This window comes from Branchiostoma belcheri, unplaced genomic scaffold (genome assembly GCF_001625305.1).
Source record: "Branchiostoma belcheri isolate BF01 breed outbred unplaced genomic scaffold, Haploidv18h27 scaffold8, whole genome shotgun sequence".
Lineage (NCBI taxonomy): Eukaryota > Metazoa > Chordata > Leptocardii > Amphioxiformes > Branchiostomatidae > Branchiostoma > Branchiostoma belcheri.
Window position 1 is genome coordinate 3,885,573 of NW_017804464.1, and position 25,379 is coordinate 3,910,951.

At 42.7% G+C, this 25,379-nt stretch overlaps 1 protein-coding gene across 3 annotated transcripts in view; it reads left to right on the plus strand.

Moving 5' to 3' along the window:
- The window catches only part of LOC109486103 (protein patched homolog 1-like), a 67,771-nt gene that overhangs the window by 33,946 nt on the left and 8,446 nt on the right, over positions 1-25,379 (plus strand). For all 3 annotated transcript variants that reach the window (XM_019789790.1, XM_019789791.1, XM_019789788.1), the window contains exons 3-18: positions 6,332-6,521; positions 6,708-6,774; positions 8,642-8,739; positions 11,318-11,444; positions 11,643-11,735; positions 12,797-12,918; positions 13,729-13,876; positions 14,152-14,283; positions 14,561-14,716; positions 14,958-15,056; positions 17,699-18,355; positions 18,528-18,840; positions 21,550-21,695; positions 22,034-22,232; positions 22,624-22,895; positions 24,490-24,627. In XM_019789790.1, the coding sequence (XP_019645349.1) occupies positions 6,332-6,521; positions 6,708-6,774; positions 8,642-8,739; positions 11,318-11,444; positions 11,643-11,735; positions 12,797-12,918; positions 13,729-13,876; positions 14,152-14,283; positions 14,561-14,716; positions 14,958-15,056; positions 17,699-18,355; positions 18,528-18,840; positions 21,550-21,695; positions 22,034-22,232; positions 22,624-22,895; positions 24,490-24,627 (2,957 nt within the window). The remainder of the gene's footprint in view (positions 1-6,331; positions 6,522-6,707; positions 6,775-8,641; positions 8,740-11,317; positions 11,445-11,642; positions 11,736-12,796; positions 12,919-13,728; positions 13,877-14,151; positions 14,284-14,560; positions 14,717-14,957; positions 15,057-17,698; positions 18,356-18,527; positions 18,841-21,549; positions 21,696-22,033; positions 22,233-22,623; positions 22,896-24,489; positions 24,628-25,379) is intronic.

A 25,379-nucleotide genomic window follows, 5' to 3' on the forward strand; every position in this document is an offset into this window, starting at 1 on the left:
GAATAAATGCGGCGAAGGGCATTGTGCAGGGGCTAGGGTCTGTTTGGGCTGTGGTGAGGGGTTCCCGCCCGACTGAAAGGCTGACCCAAAAAGTGCTTTGAAGCAATGATACTGGTCAGATATGCTAATGAAACCAAATATCTCCCTCCATACTGAAAGGGGAGGAAAGCAGACAAGTTTTCCTACGAACAAAATAGCGATTGACTAAAAACAAGGCAGCGTGCCGACATTTAGATAGAAACAAACCGTTGCGGCACATAGGAGAGAATGATGCTAGGTCCAAGACAGGACAACCCACACACTTGGTTGTTTTTGTTCCCCTTTTGTCAAGCCAGTTTGACCCAGGACAGTTAGCCCTAGTGACATGTGCGGTGTGACATAACCATGGGAGGTCTGATCCTCTTCTAGCTCTTTTTCTGTGTCCAAACAACCTTTTCTATCTTTTCAAACCACCAAAATATTTGTTCCTGACCAAAGTGCATATGTACAGCGATAGAAAATTCTTAGTTGTACTGGGATTCTCTTCTAGGGGTTTATGTAATCATCAAGTCTCAAATTCTTTCATTTTCCTCAATACAGTAATGCCCAGAAAGAGCAAAGGTCAAATCTGGATTAGGGCAAGGTCTCTTTGGCTAGTTATTATAGTAGTAGCCATATATGATGCATGATTTTGCTTGTGGCAAGTTAGAGCAGTGAGCATATGATTCATCGTTTTAAACATGACTCAATTCTGATTCACAGCTGAATAAAAAAAGTTGAAATATTAACATAAACTACAGAGTCAACAACATGTATTAAAGCTGCCTGGATAGATTTTCTATACAAATTTCCATAATTTTTTTTCAGTCACAGTGTGAGTATGGTTAGTACTACCTCTATGCTTGTGGTTGTTGGTACGACCAGATTTTTCTGATCTGACAAAAAAATCCATTCGCTACTCCATGTACAACAGGGTATGCAGCCAAAGTCAGTTATTGTGACAAGCTGTGCAGATTTGGCACAGAGTTGGGGTAGAATGTTGTAAGGAAATCTCGGGCTTTGCACTGAACCATGAAGAGTTACTAATGTAAGTTCCACCCTGTAACTCTACCTGTCGCTCACTGCACCACTGTTCCTGTCAAGCTTGTTATGCTTCTACCTGATTTCACACTCCTGTTGGCAACAACCAAAAGTACATGTTTGGTCAAACTGGCGGTGTGGTAATTTTCAGGGCAGGTTTTGGGTGTTGGTCGTCAACAACAGTAGCAAAGATGTATTGGAGGTGTCTTTTCTGATAGAAATAACAGATCTGTGTGGTCTCCACATTTCCCTTCCCCTGCTTTCCCCCATTAGGAAATCTTGTGTAATTCTCCAGTATACAAACAAACCTTCATTTACCATGGACCTGGGATCCATCAGTTTTTGATAGTGGGGAACCCAATAGGGGAATGTTAACTGGTCTCCCTGCATTTGGAATGATCTGTATGCTTTTACTAGTTTTAGGGGCACTGACCAACTCTTTGGTCTGGCCCGATGCACTCATTTTGTAACAACCTATCTTCAGAGAAGGGATTAACGTTCCTAATGATGAGAGTAGAAAAATGAATATTTTTGATACCATCTCTTCCTGGCTCTTTACAAATAATCCTTCCATCATGTGACGCATGTGGACCCTCCACAGTCAACTATGCTCACCATTTGTGTTCCCATCTTGTATAGATCCATATCTGTTGGATATTGATGAGAAGAGGGGTTTTCTGGGAAGGTCTTGGCGGAATGGCAGGCCTCAATAGGTTTGTTATCACAAGATCCCCTGTGCTCAGGCCTTGGCTTCTACCGATTGTCAGTTGGATAGCTTTTTATGTAGGAATTAGATCTTTTCATCTGGCAAAGGGTGGATCTAGATGGTTTATTGTTGGAAGGCAGGTTAAATCTAGGATTATGGCTGAGAAAGACATCCAGACATTTTTGTGGCGGTTGCCATTTGTAAGCGCACGATAAAACCACAAACGGAAACTGTACGATCTCCTGCCTTTTAAAGTTTGATCTAGAATTTTTTTCTGTCTTGTCAGTCAGGAAGTTGTTGAGAAATTGCAGGGAATCAAAAGAGCAGAGGAAGTGTGTCCCAAATCTGTGTCCCAGTTGTTTATTATTAAAAGCCTTTTCACTGGAACACCCAGATTTTGGAGAGCCCACCAACCAGGGAGCAGAGAAATGGGCCTTCTAGCTCAAAATAGACTTATCACCACATTTGAATTTCCAACTGTCGCCTTTCTTTTCCAATCTGGTCAAAATTAGTCATTTCAGCCCCTAATTATTCCACCCCCCACAGAAGTTTATATCTGGGTGCCATTTGGTACTTGTGAAGGAATGTTGGCCCAGAATAGTTTATTATTGTTAGACCAACATAGATGAATAGCAGTTAGAGGGTCTCCTGTATAAATAATTCCCTGGTACCCCCTAGTGACAGCAGGAAGCTAATGGTAAACATGTATCCATAACTCCAAAAAAAGCTTTCAAAAAGTTTCATTCTAATTGTCTATGTCTGCTGCTGATGTGACATGCCATCACATTGTCTACTTCACAATTTAAAGGTTCAATTTTCACATCCTTTTAAGCTCAATGCACCTAAACTAAAACAAAATGTGTTGTAGTAAATAAGATGCTACAGTTTCCAAGGCAACGTAGCAGAAGTAGCACCTGTCTAAGCTGAAATGTATTTTAGTTGTCGAGAGGACCTCTGTTTTTGTTTGGAGCTGAGAGCTATCATTTGCTGTTTCTGTCTGCATTCCTCCAGACAAGAATTTACAGTAACATTAGCAAAGCCACTGCACAAAGATAACAGAAGAACCAGCCCAAATTTGGAACTGTAATGATTCTTTCAAAGTTTTCTTCTTTATTTGCCAGTATAGGACAAGGAAATACATGACCAGGAATATGACATTATGCAGATAGATTTGAGTATTCATAGCATAGTTGTGATAAATGCTATCTAGTACTAAAGCTTTTCTAAAGTGGTGAAGACCCAGGGCGTCAGATGGACTGATTGATCAACTTGAGTCTGTAGATATCATGCCAAAAAGAGGTTGTCCATACTCCTTTAATAACAAGAGTTATAAGATTAAAGTTAGGTGTTGAGGTATATACAATATAGGCAGGGTAACATGATCTATATGCCCTACATTGCTGTGTGCTGGGCCACAACCATGCCAAGTTGAGAGAGACATATGGCTGGTTGTCAGGATAGTTCCTGGGACAGTTTGGGAGCTCAGGCATTCCTCAGGTCATGAGGATTTGTCCCTTCTGCCATGGGAGGGTTGACATTGGTTTGTGGGACCTACTGTTGGCAGACCTTTCCTACTGTTTGCTTGCTCCAAGATGCGCTAACTGGGCGCCAATTTACTGCACTGTGTGTGCAGGGGACAATCTTTTATGGGTACCGGGATTTGCAGATCTGCGACAGAAGTTTGAAATGAAATTAACTGGGCACAGATTTACTACAAACTGTTCAGGAGATGATCTTTAGAGGGAGGGAGATTAAAAGGTCTTGGAAGGAAGAAGATAAAATGTATTGAGTGTGTGTTTTCTTACGTTCAGACGTTAACTGCACTGAAATCTGTCATTATTTAGCAATGTGCAACAAGTTGTGTGCCAATATCCTTGGAAAGATTTGTGTAGAAACTAACCATATTTGCTATGCAGCAGTTGGCACAGTTTCTGTTTTGTCGCTAATTTAGGAGGTTGTGTTTCTATGCTTATCATCTGGCTTGACCTTAGAACTCTTTCCTCATGGGGGAGGAAGGTCACTCCCCTCACCCCAAGGCCTTGTGATGATTTCTGCTTCCTTCTACTGCAATTACTGGGAGTTACTGCGAGGAAACTGCTTGTTCAACTTGAAGGAGTGGGGCCTTGAAAGGTTTTTCTTGGCTTCTACTCCAGTCCTTACGTGTTTTTGAGTCCCTACTAATGACCCTAAAACAATGGTATCTAGTTCAGGCACTGGCTTGGGTTTAAGGTTAGATTCCTAAGTTGTCTGTCAGGAGAGGGAAAAGAAAACAGTGCTCGCTCTAGTGTAGAACAGAAGATAAATGTATCTTCTACATGAAGACCCTACTGCATGCTTCACTGCAAACTTTGAAGCCAGCTCAGACAGACAGTTGGAACTAGCCTTTCCTAACTGATAGAGCTGATAAGACTGACAGGAACTAAATTATGCAGATACAGGCTTCTATCTAACTATCTGTAACTTGGAGTATTTTCTTGTATATATTGTATGTATGGAAGGGCATAAAAGCATCAGGACTGTCATAATGTAATATGGTGAACAAGGGAAGGCAGAATAAACATGTTATTTAGTGTAAGGGAGATTTTATCAATAAATCGTACATGTATGTCTGCTGTACAAGAAGGAAGAGGAGAAGGTAAAGGAAGAGAAACATGGGTCATTTGTACTAGCTTACAAGTTAGTATAACTGTTCTAGATCTTGCAAATCAAATTCTATGGCAAATGATGTCTGAAACACCCAGGAGGAAAGTGGCATTGGTTTCCTCTGTCTGGGGTGCTGGTTCAATGGCAGGGACTACAGAAAGCTGGGATAAGATGGGTGGTTAGTTTACACAGTGATAGCAGCTCCGTGGTGGCCCAGACCCGTGCCAACGAATTTCTTGGCTTCAGCGTGGTAAAATACAGACAGGTTAAAACCTCTGAAAGTTGCATTGTCTTGGGTTATTTGTCAAATATGTCTGCAAAGGACGTGTTACTTTTGGTGCGTGCAAATAGGCAAAGATGCAGATCGCTGAAAGTACGAAGTCTTGTCTGGGATTCTTAACTATTGGTGTTGATAAAGTATTTCCCTAGGCCTACCTTACGACCTAAGGGCTTGGCGGTGGTGAGGTTTCATTGAAACGTTGGTGTGATGCCCAGCTGGTGTAAACCTCACTCATTCCATGTGGATTTTATTGCCTGGGGCAGCAACACATGTAAACAGTCAGATCTCTGACCTACTTAACGACATGTACCAAAATTCAGCACAATCTTTAGCTCCATCAATTTTCATTGCCGTAATATACCCGTAAAAGCTACATAGATTGTAGACACGTGAAGACATTTATGCAATACACCATGTTGTAATCATAAAGAGAAATCTCTAGCTTTTTCTATGCTAAGAGAAGTATCAATTTTTGAGCCTGAATGACACCTACGTATCAGTGAGTATAGGTTTGTCACTGTGTGTTAGTGTTGTATGCAGACTGATACAGATCGTTGTTTGGACCATGATAACCCACATATACAGCTGTCACTGGAGATACAAGCCAGGGGCTGCTTGCTGTTTCCCCTGCATGGTCCATGGCCTCCCAAATTCAGGGACATTCCATTACATTAAGGGGGATCCTTTGGTTCAAGTTGAAACACATGCACAGGTTATTAACAAACAGCTTACTATTAAGCTATCCTAATTATCTGTGTGTATGAACTACAAGGATTACGGAATTGAGAACATGCCATAAGTTTCTCCCGAAAATGTTGACATGGACACCCCCTACTGGTGTTAGTGTACAGTCCCCAGGTTGTTGTCTCCAGTCTGCTATTATCCTAGCTGAAACCATCACTCAGAAAGCCAGCCATGTCCTCTTCTAATGGTCACCTTGTGATTTATAGTTCTGGTTGGGATGGGGGGAGCTGCTTTAATAGATGAGGTGAACTTCAGGGGAGGTTGACATATTTAGTTCCATTGGGAGAAAACAAGGCTTCCAGGCCAAAGTACAGTTTGCTACATTAGCATGCAGTCAACTGTCAGAACTGTACAATTACTACAAGTTCATTTGATTCTTAGACCTGCATACCATATGCTTTTGTTCATGGAATCGTCATAAATTACTAGCAATAACTGTTTAAAATGATTAAATGCAGACTTCCTCTGATATTGGGAGGCCCAGCTATATATATTTGGTGTCTGGTAATTTTCAACTGCCCTGTAAAAAACTTGAATAAAAAACCTAGACTCTTTGTCATATGATATATACCCCCACTTGCAATACAGATGTGTGATTATCTTGATATATGATGTAACATTAAGGATTATATGATTTTCTGTACATAGATGTCTGATAGTTTTCCTTGTTCTGAACCTATACAGATATTTATGTATGAACCTCAAATGATAAATTTGTGAATTCTGTTATATAAAACATCACTAAGAACTGTCATGTTGCACCCTAGTTATAACATGGATGATACAATGTGCTATGTAAATGATACGTGTCTTGCCTAGGTAGGATGAACTTTTCCTTATGTAGTGTATTAGCCTTATTGTTGATACTGACACAAGTCTCTTTATTTTCCTAATTTCAGCTGGTGGCAGATTAGAAGAGGAGCTAAGATATACAAAGGAATCCTTGGGGGAAGAAATGGGGACTGATTATCAAGTAATTATCACAACAGCCAAGAACGAAGGGGAAAATGTGCTGACACACAACGCACTAAATCAGCACTTACAGTCAGTATTAGCAGCTACAGAGGTGGAAGTAGAGTTATTCGGCTTGTGAGTATGCCTTCATTTCTTACATGTTTATTTCTATATTACTATAACAATGAGATAAGATTCTGACTTTATAGTATATATATTTGATAAGTTGGATGAAAGGATGTTGTGTGTTGAGTAGATAAGTAGTAACTTTTGCAGGTTTCAAAGACTTACGCATTGTTTTTTTTCCTTTTTTCTTCACAGAGATTGGGACATGAAGAGTGTGTGTTATGTCACCAGCCCTCCGGTATATGAAGGAGTGTTTGCTAGTGTGAGTATACTACTGCTACTGTTTGTATGCATTTAGTACAGTCAGCTAGGTAACATGTTAAATCTTCAGATGAACCGTCATATAGTGAACAACAAAAGAAGGCTTTTGACAGCACAAATGCGAGGATATTATGTAATTATGTGGAAAAGATGCAGAAATGGGTGCTTGAGTTGTGTTTGTAATGACAAGGGATATGCCCAGCGGAAAAGGGCAGTTTCAGTGTGTACAGTGTAGTAACAACAAAATGGTTGCTTCCTGTTGATACAGCTCAAAGCACAGGCATTACTTTGTCTCCACTTCTTCCGTGTTTTGATTATGTCTGTAAGGTATCTTCTGTGATTGTGGTAGAAAAAAATATGAGAATGGAACACTGACCAGTTCTAGTATTTTATCCAGTATAAACAATGATATAATTTCAAGGAAGGCCTTCTAAAATGGGCATGAAAATAGCTGTCTAAAAGTAGATTTTCTAGTCCTTTTGCATGTGTGGTGTCAAATATCAGCACTGAAGAAGCCAATGCATCTTCCAAATTGTGGGGATTTCCCCCGTAATTAATTATACATAAAAGAATTAGCGCCTGCTCAGATGAGGTTCTAATGAAGTAATCCAGTTAGGAAGTACCACACTTGAGAAAACAGGAATTGGAGGAAAAAGAATTTGTGTTTTTTTTTGTGTGGAAGTGTGAACAAGATTCATGCCCCCCTCCCCACAGATAATCAGCAAGGTCTGTTTTGAGTTTCCTGGTTGTGGATCACTGGACATGTGTTAAAACTGTCCCAGACACAAATTTATGGGGGGACATAAGGAATAGTTATATGGGTCTGTAAGCCTGGCCTGGCTGCTAGCAGCGTTCACAGTCAACCAACCTTTTCTTCTGCAAAACTATTTAGAAAAGTTCAAAACAATGACCCTTGTGGGAGAAAAATAAAGGATGCACACACACACAAGTACTGAAGATTGGCATAACAATTAAGATCTGACTAAAACTTACTTGATTGAAGTTTTGAAAAAAAAGGGGCAGATAAAAAAGGAGATATTTTTCTATTGGTTCCACCTTTGTAATACCCCCTAGTGTGAGGACTTGGGGTTTGGATCAGTGGACTGTAAGACTACCCACTGCAAATTATCCCTTGTTTTCCTCAGTTCTGTACAGACTAGTGTTACAATCAAGTCAGGGTAAGGCACAGAAAACTACCCATGTGCAATAGTTCAGGTCAGGTCCAGTGCCTCAGACTAATGCGGGTGTAAACACGGTACCACATTTGGTGACACCGTATCTTGGGTCCATGTTGAAAATACTCAGATGGAGTTAGGGGTTGCTCAGTAGGGGGTGGCAGGCAGAGCTCCTATTCTCCATAATCATTCCGGTTACTGTACTGTGCCTAACGCTTGTGAGCCCAAATTGAAACCTTTTTTTTCCTTTCTGTTGAATTTGAAGACAGTGTAAGACGTTTAGTATGTAACATACTACAGAATGCTGATATACGGTAAGATTTGACTAAAATGGAGTGACTTTGGATGTTGGAAAGACTAAAATTAAGGTGTTTCACGGTAGAGCCTTGTGAAAAACTGGGAGGGTCAATTCATGGCAGGAACATAACCTTTGACCCCCCTTCCCTAGTGAAGGATTCCCTACAGGTCAGAGGTCAACTATGTTATAACACAGGAAAAATATTCTTTTTCCATGTAATTTGTTTGACTAAAATGCTAGAAATTGTGCTGACCAAGTTGATATCTGATGGTCTACACGTAGAAAATTCTACATACAGGACTGAGCATTGCAAGATTACTTTTATATCTTGAGTTGGCCTTTAAATCTGAAGTTTCAGCAAAGATTTGATTGTATGAATCTTTTTATCCCCACAGATAATTGAGAAGCTGTACCCATGTGTGATTATAACACCGTTGGATTGCTTCTGGGAAGGATCCAAACTCCTCGGTCCAGATAGTGCCGTGATTATTCCGTAAGTATCTTTCTCCATTGTTTCTGCAGGATATGATTCATACAAGTTTCAGTCTGCGGTCTGTAAGATTACTCTGAGCTTTTGCTTAAGACAAATTTTGACTCTACCATCTGATTCTCCACTAAGATGTTCTTCCATTATAAGATAAGTATGTACAAGCAAAAATGGTAGCAAGTAGCTCAACTTCAGTGTCTACTACACAGTATTCAGATGTACTGCCATAGTATATAAGGCATTCTGTAAACAGTAGATATGTCTAGATGAGAATGTTTTTCAAGCTATCACTAAGGTGTTCAGTAGTTGTCTTTGATTAAGCTGGTGGACTACAAGTAAAAGAATTTGTTGCGTGTGCAAACCTGGTCTATTTTTGCTAGCTGCATACCAGACAGGTACTTCAGCACCTGCAGCATGTGGATACAGCTGTTGGCCTTTTGTTCAGCCCAAAGGAAGTTGTCATGCCCAAAGTCTTCTTCTTAATCCCTCCTGCTATCAAGATGCCGGCCTTGAAGCCGTCTTAAACAAGTAGGACTAGGACAAGTCTTGCCGGTGGTAATTGAGAGTGAGTGGTGGTGATATTAAATATGACACGTGGGGGGCGGGCCCGCGCTAGAATTTCCCCAGGAAATGTTCGCGTTTCTGGAGGTCGGGCTGGGGTGACGGCCTCGCCGGCTTGTTCCATGGTGGCCAGGTCCTCCTAGCAGCAGTCAACCCCACTCCGCCTGCTAATTGCAGCTCCCTTGCCCCAGGGCGGCTGTCATCGTTTTTTGGGAAGAATGGGGCCTTTTGTACCGAGGATGACATTACCCCCTCATTACCTGGCCAAGTGATAGAGGGGACGTCCTGTGATTGCAGAGGTATGCTAATATATGCTTGTTCCAGTCTGCCAAGGCCCACCCTACAACAAAGCTGATAATTTACCTCTTCCCCATCATGTCAATCAAAAAAATATCAAAGCCCATCATCGTAGATGTGATTCATGACGATCCTCCAGGCCTTCCTTAGCTTGTGCATTACCTGTTGGTAGACTGAGTCAGCGACAGATTCATCCCTGGAATGTCTTTAAGGAAAGCCTCATCTGGAAGTAGCCAGGCAAGATGGTTAAGTGCACTGCAAGGTCACCGGGAGTCAGTGGTAGCATCTAGTGTGCTCTATATCTGTCAGCAGCACTGTAATGCCTGCCCAGAGGGGAGGGTGGAAAATGACTGTAGACAGGGCCGTCATTTCCACTGTATCAGTCTAGCCTGCTCTTCTACCCATCCAGAAAGCATTTCGCTTGCTTTTCACGTGAGGTATCATGAATATTGTGTCTCCCTGTCCCACCAAGAACAACGAGAAACTCTTATATCTGTTGTGGTTTGGAACTGTGTAAGTTTAGCCGAGGCCTGCACAGGATATACACATTCCTGCATTCCACACCATTAGTGCCTCTCTGTTTCACGGACTCATTTTTCAGATTCTTTGGGAGGCAAATCCACTTGTGGTTGTCTAAACTCCCAGATTCTAGGACAGTAGCAAAATGTAGAGACAGGAGAAGAAAAAGAAAGCACGGACTGGGCTGTACTCATTTTGGTGTGATCAGCAGTACCGTCAAAAATGTTAAAAGATATTCAGAAAGTTTTCCAGTTCTTTAAGTTTTCCAGTTTCTACAAATGTCATAATGGTAACCTAGATCTAGCTAAGAATTTTTTTAAAACAACAATTGTCTCATGTTCTCTTTGCATCGTTAAGCAGCAGTTTTTTGTATTGTTCAGCAGAAGTCTTTCCATAGTTATGTGTGATAAATGAGTCTGTTTCCAGGGGTTGATGAGTTTGCCACTTGAGGGTGGGGGTGGACTTGTGGTCTGATAGCAGATGACTTCACAGTCACAAGTAGTAAGTCACTGGCCCTTCAAGTTCATTGTAGGAAGATGACGTCACCCGATGGCACTGCAAGATACCACTGAGCACCTAAAAACTGATATGATAACTCTAATACTAAATCATACATAATAAATATCACTGGTAAATTTAGAGGGTCTTTATTTTTTGTATGATTGTAAGAAAATGCATTTCTAGAGTCGTGCCTGGGAAGAAGGTTGCTAAACTTCATGTTGTCAGCCTGATTGCTATCTGATCAGAAACATCTTGATGTTTGAGGAACATTTGTGTAATTATTGGGAGGGTGCCAAGTGAGTGGTGAGTGGTCCTGTGGGGTGGGAGGGGGGCAGTGGGGAGATGGCCCTGGCTCTTGTCAGCGCGGTTATTTTGTCTGGGGTGGTCAGACTTTGGTGCCAGCCTCACTCTGGTACTAGATTGTTGATTCCAAGGTTCCCTGCCTTTAGTACCTGGGCAACAGTCCTCATGGCAAGCTCATTACCAAGTCAGCTGCCTGTGACATAGCTTGCTTTCTGTTAGGTGCAAGGGAAAAAAACGTTTTGGCAACGTGTACCCATGTTACTATGGTGCCCACCACCAAACACTAACAATCAAGTAGTCCACCAAGTGACAGCATCATCTTAAAGACAACAAACTCTTCCACCTTAGTTGTGTAAGATACAAGGAACGCATTCAAGCAAAGTATCTCTGTTTTTCTTTGCAGGAATTATTCTGCTAACGTCAGATGGTCGAATCTAAATCCAGTGGGCATGTTGGAAGAGCTCAACAAAAGTTCAAGCGGCATTCACAGCTATTTTCCACTGGACACCTTTCAGGATCTGTTCGAGACGGTGGGTGTTTTTTTCTACAAAGACACATTTGAAATTCAGTGTGCAAAGTAAGTTATACGTAGAGATACAGTTGCAAATATTCAGTAAGATATCACAAAAAGGAGAAACAGCAATTGTTTATTGATTGATTGATTGATTGATGACTTGTTGATGGATAATCGTCTAAAATCATACGAACTTGTTTTTTTTTTTTTGCAGGCTGGCATAACTACTGGTTACCAGGAAAAGCCCTGTCTGAACCCAGAAGATCCAGAGTGCCCAGAAACAGCACCGAACAAATACTCTAAACAGGTAAGAAAACTTTCAGTAACCCGTGTTTACATATATTCCAGGCCAATCAGCAATGTTGTTTGAAACTGTCACAGTTGTATCAATGATTGTCATTGGCTGAGAGAAATAGGAGGATGGTTGTGGGGGTATCATACCACCGTTGTGGGGGTATCATACCACAGATTGTTCCTCTTGTGGCTGTAATTGCCCTCTAATCGCATGATCCCAAGTGCACCTCTCCTGCATGCCAAATGTGGCCACCCAGACTGCTGCAAAACAAAAGAGCTGCCGTCATTGAAGTGCATAGAATATGACTTAAAGGCCTTTTTGTTTCATTTTGTTCTGCAATTTTCAATCTGTTGTAAAATTTTACATCTTATATTGGAAAATTAATGTTCTTGCAGTTTATTTGATTAAAGGCCGACCAAAGACTGAAAATCTAATACCATTTGTCTTTAAAGCAGCTCTGTTTTTTGCAGTAATATAGTTCGGCTCTATAGACGTTTGGGTGTGTTGAAAGTTATGGAAAAGATATGTTTTTCGACACTAACTGCTTGTGTGGTGGCTTGTTTCCCCATGAAAGCTGCCTTGCTAAGGCTGGCGGGTAGGTGTGTCAGTTTTTGGACTTTACTTCATAATTCCAGCACTTTTACTTCCCCAAAGTTTTCTGTGTGTATTCTGGATGGCACAGTTGTGCAAAGCGGCATATTTATTTAGATGTACTGCTTGTACAATAGACAGGAAAGCCTTTTAGGCGTACGTGTTCCTATTAAAATGTTCCATGTTCGGATTACGCCATGTCATGTTGACCATAGGCCTAGTGTGGGGGGTGTCGGTACCCTGGCTAAGTCTTACCGACTCACTTTGAACCCAGGTTAGGTGTCCGCGCCTGTAACACGATAGCGGGACCACTGTTTACAGGTCAAATAAGGGTTATACCTGCCTTTGAGCGGCGAGAGAAGCTAAGATCGGGGTCGTTTCATGTTTGTACACCTGACACCATTGTTTATGTGGACCTCTGTGCCCTGTATCAACCCCACCTTGGCTGCCCCTTATTCCGGCGTGTTCTACTCTTCTCGCAGGTGCCTGACTTCAACAGTGAACTCACCGGTGGTTGCGCCGGCTTCGCCACCAAGTACATGCAGTGGCCGGAGGAACTGATAGTTGGCGGGCTCAGAAAGAATGAGAGTGGGCACATCACCAGGTAAATTTCTTGTCATTTTTTCTCCGATTGTCTCTCTTTTTTAACTGGTCGGAATATCAAGGTATGATCTGTTGTGCGAGGTTCATATTGCACTTAATGCATTAATTGTAAGAAATACTCAGTTGCAGTTGGGCCAGGAATTCAACTATAGCTGCAGAGGTCAGCCCTCAAACTCTACTAGAACATTCCACTGATAGGTTAACATAAACAATAACTTGGCGACAAAGTATCTGTTTTATTTCATGCAACTTACCTATAGAAGCAACATATAATATCAATTGATTATGAAGAAAAAGAATAAATAGCGACATTCCAAAAGCTGGATTGTTATGTCTTTCTTTCATCTGAGTCATCAACTTACCTCCCTTTTTTTTAATCTATTTCTGTCACTGTTAAAAAAAAGAATGGTTTATGCCTGAGATGCTTCGTTGAAGTGTTTCTGTTTGCTACAAGTCAGGACAAAGAAGTTTATCACGATAACAAAACTCAGTGTCAAGAAGTAGGAATCCTGTTGCTTGAAATTGCATGCTTATTTATAGCAGTAGTTTGATAAGTTGTACAAGGGTCATCACATGTGACAGTAGATTTGAAAAGTCAAGTCAAGTAATTGAAGTCAACTTGGTGAAGGTGTGAAAATATTTTTGGGCAGAAACTGTCATCTTGGACAGTCAAATGGGTTTTTGGCATTCTAAAAGTGTAAAGCACAATATTTTTATGTTGTGGGTGTTAAATGTCAAAGATTGCAGATAACCTATTCTTTGTTCATGGTACAATGATTAGACTTGTTTTGGCCCCCCTCCCCCTTTCCAGTGCTGAAGCTCTTCAGACTGCCATTATTCTGAGTCAACCCAACGCTTTGTACGAGTACTACAAGGATGACTACAAAGTTCATGATATCCACTGGTCTCCCAGTAAAGCAGAAGAGGTGCTCGACGAATGGCAGAGAAAATTTACAGAAGTGAGTGACAATGCACAGTAGACTTTGCCATATTTTATAAAAAGTTCCTACTGATCATAGTATATGCTTGACTACAAATATCATGAAAGTTCATCTGTGTTGGTAGTTACATGTTTAGAGTTCAAACTTTTGATCCAACACAAAAAAATTCTCTCACTTAGAGCTTTCGACCAGTCACTTTGGTGCCATGCTTGACTGTCTGTCTTTTGTAGGATGATGTAGATGTTGACTTGTTGTTGACCACTTGTTTGTTTGTTTATTTGTTTACCTCGCAGGCTGTATACAATAGTGCCAATGACTCCCTAGGCCAACAGGTCCATGCTTTTTCATCAGCGTCGCTCAACGACCTGCTACAGGATTTTAGCCAGACAAACTACATACGGGTGGCAGCTGGGTACTGCTTGATGGTACGCTACCTCCCTAACATTCAAGTCCTTTGTTATTTTGATTATTATTTCACTCCATAGACTACCATGGTATGGGTGAAATATATTGTTTTTCCTCACGTTTCTTCTCCTTCTCCTGCCATTTGGTCAAATGGATTCAAGTAATTTTTTTACCTAAATGACCTGAAATTTGGCATTGATTTTTGTTGATTTTCTTCAATATACTGTAGACTGAGCATGAGACAAATACATGAATGAAATTTAAGTTTATAACGGATAACTGTTCCCTCCCCTCCAGCTTGTGTATGCATGTGTCACCATGCTGCGGCGGAGTGCGGTCAGGTCACAGGGCGGTGTCGGACTGGCGGGGGTGATCCTCGTCTCCATGTCCGTCGCGGCCGCGCTGGGCTTCTGCACTCTGATTGGTCTATCCTTCAATGCATCAACCACCCAGGTAAGTTGCTATGGCAACTAAGTAACTTTAGAGATGAATTACTGGTTTTTGTACTTTGCAAATCTACCGAGACTTTTGTGAAATGTTAAAAATTATGTTTTTTTTCTGTTTATCTAGGTGCTTCCCTTCGTAGCAACTAAGTAACTTCAACTGTAGAGATGAATTACTCGTTTTTGCGCTTTACATATCTGTTGAGAGTTTTGTGAAATGTTAAAAATGATGTTTTTCTTTGTTTTCCCAGGTGCTTCCCTTCGTAGCGCTTGGTCTCGGTGTGGACGACATGTTTCTCGTTGCACACACCTTCAGTTGTACTACCTCATCCCCCGATGTAGCATACTTAGTAAGTTACAATCTTTTTTTCTCTATTGAAAGGGCAAAACAAGGTTTTCAACATGTTGTTTTGCCTTTGTTGGCAGTGCATTTTAGCCGTTCACAGCAACAAAATCTGTTAGGATGTTCTGTATTGAAAGGAAAAAGGCAAAACAAGGTTGACAAGTTTCAACATGTTGTTTTGCCTTGGTTGGCGGTGCATTTCAGTCATTCACAGCACCAAAATCTGTCTGGAACAAAGAGCACTTTGTAGTCCCAACATTTTTTCGGCCTCCACATTAAAAGGTTTAAACGTCCTTGGTGACCCTCATTGCATCTGGAAGAAATGTTGCCAATAAAGTTAAATCACCGCGTTGGAAACCTGATTTTCTGCCCAAATTGCACGACAACACTATAAGAAGAGCTCTGAGAGCATTGTTAGAAAACGCATGTTGGTAAGGCCTGATGAAGTAAAGGTTTAAGGAAAGGTGGCCGGGTAATCCTAGGCGAAACAGGATCCATACTGGATCAGTGGTTGCTGTGGATGGAAAGTGGGTTTGAGACAAAGACCAACAAAAGGTTCCACATCCGAGCTAAAACTTTGATGGGAATTCCGAAGATGCCTACCGCAAAGGAACATTATCCAAACAAGTTAATTACTGTACATTTTATTGGTTAGTAGCTAGAGGGGATGTAATGGACAGAACTACCTGGTAATATTGGTGGACTTCCAAGTGATTGGGCAGGTCAATTCGTGGTAAAAAGTTAACAAAAACCTGGTCAAAAAAGCTATAAATCTGGTTGGCACTGGCATATTGGAGTCAGAGTAATGACACGTGGAAAACAGTTGTCTTGACTTGAGATACTTTCTCAGCAGCCTGTAGCTAAAGTTGAATTTTGGAAGTGTGAATGGAAGGAACTAATTCCAGTGATGATGAGGAGTTCAGGCTTGTGGTTTTATTTCCACGGTGGTTAGAGAAGGTGCGAACAGACAAGTTTAACTGGTTTTAGAAGAACAGATGTTAGCAGATGGACTGACAAGGCTGCAGTGTCCACGTTTTAACAGTGGAAGGGGGAGGGAAAATTTACAAGGTGCCAGGAGAGAGGCCGAGTTGAAAGTACAATCAGGCATATAATTGTGATGGTTGACGTTGGTGGGTTGGGAAGGAGTTGAAAGTTTTGGATATGTGTGAGGTTGTAGATGGAAACCACATGGGATGGATCCCAGCACCTCTGCACTGTAATCACCCCCACATGTGTCCCTCTCACACACAGCCTGTCCCTCCTTCCACTGCTGTGTAAGAAATCATAAAGTTTTTTTTTGTGTTGTTGCGCTGGGTGGGGGTTGTGGGTGCTGAATTCCTCCTGCTAGGCTGGCAGTTGGCGGGGTGCCCAGAGAGACCAGCAGATTTATCTGGATGGGCTGGCATTTCCCTTTTTCTCCCTGACTCCAGACCACCCACAGCTCCACTGGCCTCCCCTATGCCAAGCTTTTGTTTTCCTAGTGCATATGCATAGCCTGATCCCGGAGACAAAAAACGCCTTATCCCGGATCCTTTGAAACAGTAACGAGACTCAGAAGAATTTGCCAAATTCTATTTATTCTCAGGTGCCGTCCTGTATGATGGCAAGGATCTCTGTAATGATTATCCCTACGATTGGATCAGATTACCTGGAGTTCACAAGTCAGTGCCCCCCTCCCCTCCAACGCCAAATGGCTTGTTACCATTTCCTAGCTGGGTGTTCTGAATATGTCAGATTTAGTGTCAGATCTTTACATCCGGTAGCCTTCAAGTTATCAACTGTCATGTCTGGACTGAAGATACTGCTTGGAAAAAAGGAATAGGATATGTGGAAATAAAGTGGGTTGAGCATTGTGTTGTGGACGTTGTGGCTAATGAATAAGCATGAGGTGTAGTGGAATAGAATTCTCTGAAATGTTTCATTGGGCATGCCCCTTAGTAAGTCATGCTGGCATTCATAGGGATTTTCCCCTTCAGTTGAAAGGAAGAATAGAATGGCCTGGAAGGCCCCAAACTGTCATCATCCTGGAATAATAGGTCCCCAACAGAAAAACTAGAAGCCATTTCAGATTGATAAATGCCTCCATGAAAAGGTGGGGGTAGCAAGGAAAGTTAGGGTGGCCTTTCTTTAGCTGGGACTGTGTCGCACTGTGGTTACAAGTGGGCTTCCGTGTTTGGCATTTTGAAATCATGTTGCTTGGCACACAGTGGCACTGTGGGCAGCTGGGCTCTTTCAAGCATTGAGCAGGAGGCTACTTTTAGGGGTTAAGGGGACACATTTAAAAGTAGGAGGATGTGTATGTGGGTTCTTCATTTGATACATAGTGTTTAAGCTTTGGAAAGTACATGTATTTCGCTTGATTTTTATTCCTCGTTGTCAATGCTCTTTTTTTGTGCAGCACTCTAAAGCCTATTCTGGAAATAAGACCAGAAAAGACTGTTGAGGAAAGGGGAAAAGGCAATTCTATAGATCTAAAATAGAATTTCTTACTGCCACCTAACCCTGAAGCCAAAGTATTGCAACCAAGAAAAACACAAATTAAGTGTAGAAAAGATAGACTCTATGGCAAATGGCTATTTTGATTCAATGTAACTTTTTCTGTAACTTAATCTTGACCGTATTCTAACAGATTTTCTCTCGCACTTTCAGGACCAGACGGGGGAGTGTCTCCGGCGAACGGGGGTCAGCGTGACCCTGACGAGCCTCAGCATCATCGTGTCCTGCTTCATGGGCGCCATCGTACCCATCCCAGCGCTACGGAACTACTCAATCCAGTCCGCTGTCGTCGTGTTCTTTAACTATCTGTCAGTCATTCTGATCTTCCCTGCCATCATCAGTTGGGACTTGGAGAGACGGAGATCCAAACGGTTGGACATATTCTGTTGCCTGAACAGTTCTTCTGCCAATCGGGTCATAAGAGTACGGGAGGCCACCCCCGAGGGCGATACAGACTCTGTTCGGAGCGAGCCGCTCCCGAGACATTCGCAGAGACACCAGACAAATGTGACTGTACAGTCCACTGTGGAAACAGTGACGAGTTTAGACACTGAGGGACGGACGGTAACTGTTGTTGTTCCGCCGACGCAAACGGTGACCAGACCGTGGATTCCCTCGAACGTGGTGACGCCGATCGGGACGCCACCTTCCACGGCGGAATCGTCTTCCACCAGGAACCTGGTTTCGCCGGACTTTGAGACAGAGGGGACGGAGTCCTCCAATGTTCTGTGTTGTGCCAAGAAGAACTGGACTTTGAGTTCATTCGCCAGGAACACGTATGGACCTTTCCTGGCAAGATTTCCAGTGAAGGTACGTACAATTCCATTCGTAACTTTGGCATCCATAGCTTGTTTTTTTGCTATAATGGTATTCTGCATTTCTGCTCTATACACTGCAATGTTCTTAAACATTATATCAGTGCTGTTGTGCCCACAAAGTTCCGGTACTCTTGAAGTAATTTGCTCTGTCCTTGTGATTCCAGATTGCGGTGCTGGTGGCATTTGCACTGCTCCTTGTGGGGGGAATATACGGGACTACCACGGTAGAGGACGGACTTGACCTAACAGACGTCGTGCCAAAGGGCTCTCGCGAGCACGATTTCCTGCGACTGCAGTCCAAATACTTTTCCTTCTACAACATGTACATAGTCACACAGTCGGATTACGACTACCCGAACGGCCAGGCTGGCTTGGACAGTCTGCATGAGGATTTCATGCGCGTGAACAAGATCGTGCTAACACCAGAGGGGAACCTGCCCGAGTACTGGCTCAGTTACTTCAGGGAGTGGCTGATTGGTGAGTCTTGTTTATCGTTTATTTGTTTATTAAAGATAAATCAGAAGGGATTGCATAACAGCGACAGTTCACGTTGGCTAGCTGTTAACTGAGATTGCACTACAAGATCTTCATTGTATTCAATTGACTGAAATCTATAACAAGATATGTATCAGATTATTTGTAAGCGTTGTTTATTGTTTATTTGTTTACTGAAGATGAGTTGGAAGGGATTGCATAACAGTGACAGTTCACGTTGGCTAGTTGTTCAATGAGATTGCACTACAAGATCTTCATTGAATTCGCTAGATTGAAATATGTAACATAATATTTATCAGAAATTATGAGGAGAATACAAGGCCATTTCTGTTCGATATTTATAAACATTTATGTTGACAACCTGTGTACTGTGGTGAATAGCAAGGATCAGTAATTCCTAATGATAGCCTCTGAGTGTCATGGCAAAGATCCAGTAGTTAACAAGCGATGCATCTATAATCCTGGGGAGAAAAGAAAAGGATTTATCTGTGCGGACGTGTATAGAGAGTTGTGCTGTCAGTGAGAAGGACACAGTAAGAGGGAGGGCTGACCTGAGTGGGAGAGGGGAACACTAGGGGCAGACCTACACCACCACAGGTTACCACACCAGGAGTGCCACAGGATTAAATATACCACATTAAGTTCAAAGTTGATTCATCACTCTGCGATGAGATGGTCTCAGGCAACTGTGTGGCTGGTCTGGATTGTTTCTGTATGCGGCCTGTATAAAACTTTGATGTAGTGGATAGCTACCATGCATAGAAGGACTAGTTGTAGATTGTAGGCATGGGGTTGTTCTAAAAATACTGTCAAGTCAAGCAGTAAGTGCAGAATAGGTTACAGGGCTCTCCCCAAGCAAGAAAGCAAGGGTGCTCCCCCTCTCTCAAAAATCCTAGCACCTCTCCCAAAATGTTCAAATGTAGGATTTTCCTTTAAGATTTTATGAAAATTTGCTGATTTTTTATCAACTGATCTAGGGGAGCATCTCTCCCCTAAGAATTTCTGGGGAGACCCCTACAACGATTTGGACACAGAGACTGAGAGAGGATGGTGTCTTTCTGTCATGAGATGTTGGAGTGACTGATGTAGCATGGTAACATGCATGCAGTCACAAGTACTGGAAAAAAGCCCTGTTGTGTTTTGGTTGGAGTTCAGGTGTTCCCGAGGCAGGGTGGACTTGATAATGGATTGTTGACATGTCAACAACGGGCAAACGTGACAATCCGGTCAGCGACACCCTTCCCTGACCTGTTAAACGCAAAAGATGTCGCTCGTACAAATGTCATTTTGTATTCCAATCCATCCAGCACAGTTTCAGACGATCTACGGAGGAGGGTGTAGATTTTAGGGTGACTCCGTGCCCTGTCCCCAGAGGTCCCTAAGTCTTGGTAGGGGGTAGGGCTGATGCACAACAAGCAGCCTGAATTGGCGGCAAGCGGCAGGGTTGCGGTCAGGCACCAGACCCTTTCAGAACTCTGTTTACAGTCAGGTTCGGTTGTAACACGATCCACAGAGGCCATCAGGCCCTATCAGTGGCCATCCATAGCCACAGTTAGGCCTCTCTAGATTTCTTGTAATTGTCTTTTCATTATGTACTTTTCCCACTGGTGGATCTTGCCACTGGTATAAACACTAAGATGAAAGGTCATACTGTTTACATCTATAGCATCTAAATACAGATACCGGACATGAAATCATCCCAAAGTTTTACCTCTTTTGCGGAAATACAAAAATCAGGGGTCTCACATTCTGGGGGGAGAGGTGCTCCTAATCGGTTGATGAAATATCAGCGAATTTTCATAGTAAATACTAAGAGAAAACACTAAATTTGAACATTTTGGGAGAGGTTCTAGGATTTTAGGGAGAGGGGAGGACCCTTACTCCATTGCTTGGGGAGAGCCCTGAAAATAAACAAGTGTTTGTGTGTATGAAATATGTTTTAGCTCACAGACAAATGAAGGAGAGATATAGGCCTAGGTTGTGTAGAAGTTCTGTAGTTACTTGTGTTATGGAAGTAGATAGGTAGCCAGATTAAAACGTGTGGCTGCCCGATCCCTCTGTAAGTGTTAGATGGGAGGAGTGTGGTCGGATGGTCCCATGAGTTCAAGTTTGACAGCTAACATACCAGCGGGGTGTAGGCACCACACAGACTGGGCAGATCCTGTTACATAGCAGGCTTAGCCAAGTGAAAGGTGTGCTTATGGAGTTGTCACTTCAGGTGGGGAGGGAGGGTGTCAGGTTAGCCTGTCCCTGCCTCAACCCCGCCTACCAGTTTGTTAGTTTTACCCTCAGTGCCAGATGTTTGGATAAAAATATTAATTAGACAGCCTCAACCCTACCTGAAGGTTTAACTAAACAGAGGGAATGTGTGACTGTTGCTGGAATTTTCTATCTGTATCTAGTTCAGAAATGATGTCTATACCATCATGCAGTCATAGTCTTTTGACTGACTGACAGAGAGAGAGAGAGAGAGATTGTAAATGTACTGTACTATGATAAGAATAAAGTGATATATATCTTGTTAAAAATATCTTCATATGACTGTTTAGGGGACTGAATGCAGTGATTTTCAGTTTTCATGGACTGTTTTTAGCTCAAAACTATGACTGTTTTTAGCTTAAAACTTAGCCTGTTGAAAGCATGTTTCTGGTGTTTTCGAGTGAGAGTTTGAAATTGTTGCTTCTTTTACAGATGTCCAGGCCCGCTTCGATGAAGACTGGCAGCTCGGGCGCATCCAGCGAAACAAGTGGTTCGACAACGCCACCAACGAGGGTGTGATGGGGTACAAGCTCCTGGTACAGACTGGAGACAACGACAACCCCATCAACAAAGACCAGGTAAGAGTCCTTGTCTAAACAACGACAGGAGTGCGACTCACCTGCGACTGTATTTCAGTTTTATCAAGAGTTTCGTTTTTGTGGTTGAAGCACTTTTTTGCAGTCGTATGCAATATTGTAGGATGTCAAAATTTTATTCTGCAATACAGAAATACTTCCTGCAAATACACACTAAAAAGTCCAGATCTAAACCCATGGCATATACAAAATTGCATGTTGGCAAACATGTGATTTTACATGCGATTTGAAAAATACATGCAAAATTACTTATATATTATAGTCACAGTTAGACATGAAATTCCGCAACCCTCATTTGTTTTTTTTTCTTCTGTCCACAGCTTTACAGTAACAGGCTGATCGACAGTAATGGTGTCATCAACAGCAAGGCCTTCTACATCTACCTGACCGCGTGGGCCAACGACGATACCTTCGCGTACACGGCGTCACAGGCGGCGATCCGCCCCGAACCGGAACAGTGGAGCGTGGAGAGAAACGACCATGACAACCTGGATACCATCCCAGATTATGAGCTCAGAAGTAAGTAGTTTGTCATACAATTATCGGCATAATTTTTTTCTGAATAACATTCTCAAAGCCTTTTTTTTCATACATTTCAATCTTACTGCAAGGTTGTAAAATCAAGCTCAGATAAAACCGATATGCTTTTGTCTCAGCTTCAAGTCCTGTGGCGCCCAACAATTGTTGGTTTGCACATACAGCACTATCTATATAGTACCCTGTTTATGTATGATTTTGGGGTATTTCTCGTGCAACACATCACACCGCAGCGAAACGCAATGCGGAAGTAACTACGCCACTGCAAGTCAAGGGTCTATGACCTGATTAAGACATCAAATTATTTGAAAATATTGTGTAAAAAATTGCCAGCAGGGCAAGGGTTAACGTGTTTAATTCTTCTGTTCTTCAGTTCCCAAGTCGCAGCCCATCAACTACAGCCAGTTCAGTTTCTATGTGAGCGGACTGCAGGGCACCTCAGAGTTCATCCAGCTCATCAAGGAGGTCCGAGAGGTGTGCGAGGAGTCCAGAGTACCCTCGTATCCGCAGGGCGTGCCGTTTACGTTCTGGGAGCAGTACATCTTCCTCCGGTACTACCTGATGGTCGCTCTGGCCGCTGTGCTGGCTGCCATCTTTGTCGTGGTCGCAATCGTAATGGTCAACCCGTGGCTGGCTCTCATCGTGGTAAGTTTGTTTCGTCTACACATAAACATAATGGGAGGAGTCAGAAAAATTGTTCTTTTGTCATTTTACGTGGTACAGGGTTTGTCTTTCTTGTCATGCATGAAAATTGTCTGAATTCTAGTTGATCCGATTTGTTTTCTTTTTTTTCTCTCTCTCAAATCTTCCAGCAGACTTTTCCCACTCTTTTGTTCTGGTCTGGTCCTTCCGGTTTAGTCGAGAATGTTCAGGTTTACTGACTTGTAAAGTGCAGGAGAAGCAATGTGCGCAGACGTAGTAATTAAAGGGGATTAACAAAATTATGTGATTATTGTAGTGAGGGGAAATTGCGTGAGGGTAGGTGGGAAAGCAGGAGGTCCACTCGTCGGTTAAGTTAACGAAGTGCAGGGAATTGTGAGACATGTTTCACTCTTGTGGCGCCAGACACCCGTAATTCGATTTTGTCTTCTCAACTTCCCCTGAAAATTGTGCTCCCCCAGAAAGGAGCGCCTCGAAACCGGCAGTATAAAAAAAAAAGTGGCCTGTTGTTGGTATTTTATTGTTCACTTCGATTTGTGTTGTCAACTAGATAATGCATGTGCAGCAGAGGATGAGAAGCACTAATCGGAGCGTGTTGCGAGGCTTGTAGGTCGTTAATGCCTGTTACATGGCGACAGTTTGTTTTTGCTACCACGTTGTTGTACACAGACAACATTCTGAGTCACAGTTGGAATGGGGACAGGAGGGAAAAATTCCGAGGATTTTTGCCCATCGGGCTCTGAGGACACCTCCCTCCATTCCCTCCATTGACAGGCCTCGGAACAAATTAGTGTTTTGTCTGTTCAAGGAGACTATAACAAGTGGCAGAGATGATTAGGCCGCGGATTTTGCCCGAAGGCTCGTCACGTCAGTCACCCAACAAAGGTGCACTGCTCCTTCCCAATCCCGGCTGCCCCGAGGCCCAGCATTGCTGAGATGAATGGGGCGACCTTGCCAGGCTTGCCACCAACACTCCCTTGTTGTTCCCAACTCTCTAATGGCACAGCCGGGTTTATGTTGTGCGTCTGTGCGTCCCCCTGGGTGGTTTTGTTTTGGAGTGACGTCGACGCTGTCCCTCCAAAACAGGACAGCGGGGCTCGTCCAAATTTTTCTAAGAGGAGGGACTCGAGCAACAAGTTTGTTGGGAGAAACTTTTCCTTCCAGCAGCCTTGGCTTACCGTTGACAGGCAGACTTTGGTGTCCTGACCCGTGAAGAATCTGATTTATGAGTGGAATACTGAGAGTTGTCAGCTGGGAGCCGCAGGCCTGGGTCCCCCTGTGATTGGCTGTGGGTCCTGATTGCCGGGTTGGAGGTCCATAATTATGGGGTGCAGGAGAAAGTACACAGAGCTGGGATATAATGTGGGAATGACTGACAGGTGGGACTAGAACTGTCTGTTGTAAGGGGGAGGGGGACAAAAATTATGTTCCCTCTCCTTGGAACAGCTTTACTACGTTCCTATGAGTATACTCTGAGAAAAAGCCACTTTGATTTGCAAGGAGTCAGGGAATTTGTAGTAAGTCTTGTTCGAGTTGAAGCGTGCCAGCCTACTGACAAATTCTATGCCTGTCCTTCTAGGTATCGGTGCTCGCCATGATGGCGGTGGAACTGTTCGGCGTGATGGGCCTTCTCGGAATCAAGCTCTCCGCCATCCCAGCGGTCATCATCATCGCTTCCGTCGGCATCGGCGTGGAATTCACCGTCCACATCTCCTTCGTAAGTACTTTTGGTTGACGAACAAGTTGTTCTCTCGTTGAAAGACAGGTTGTAACCTGTTAATGAGTTATTGCAGTGATCAATAATCTTTAACTGGACCCGAAACACCTTGTAATTACGGAGGGAAGGTTGGATTTATAGCTGTCATTTCCGTCCCTGGTTTGACCCCCGGATGACTCCACTTTGTAGCACAGGTGTAGCTGAAAGTATAGAGTAATGTATTCCAGTGCTGTTGCCAGAGGACGGACATTATTTATTACTTAGTCGTCGAGCTGGGTGGTAAAAGTAGAAATTTACAGTTACTGTGCCCCAAAACAACATTTAACTGCGCTGTTGTGGTAAATACGAAGTCAAGACAAGCCGAAAATTCATTTTACACTTCAGGAGTTCTCCTGAAAAGACGCAAGTTTTTGGAAAGGTCATGTTGTACAAAAACGCCTTGTTGGTTTGAGAGCAGGTATTTTCTGGGTATGGGTAGGAATACAATCATATGAACACCTGCAGACTTGTCCTTACACCTTAACAGTATTGCAACAATGGTGGCTTTGACTTTGGGAAGACTCAAGGAATGTAGACAATCTCATCCTCGTATTTCAACTTGTTACATTAAAGGTGAACATGTCCGTAGTAGGTGCATGCTGCCATATTCTTGCTGAGTTTGTCTTTCTGTCAGAATCTTTACAATATTGGGAAAATTGTTCAAATTTGTCATTGTCTTTTGAAATGTGAAGTGACAAGTGTTTCCTGCTAGG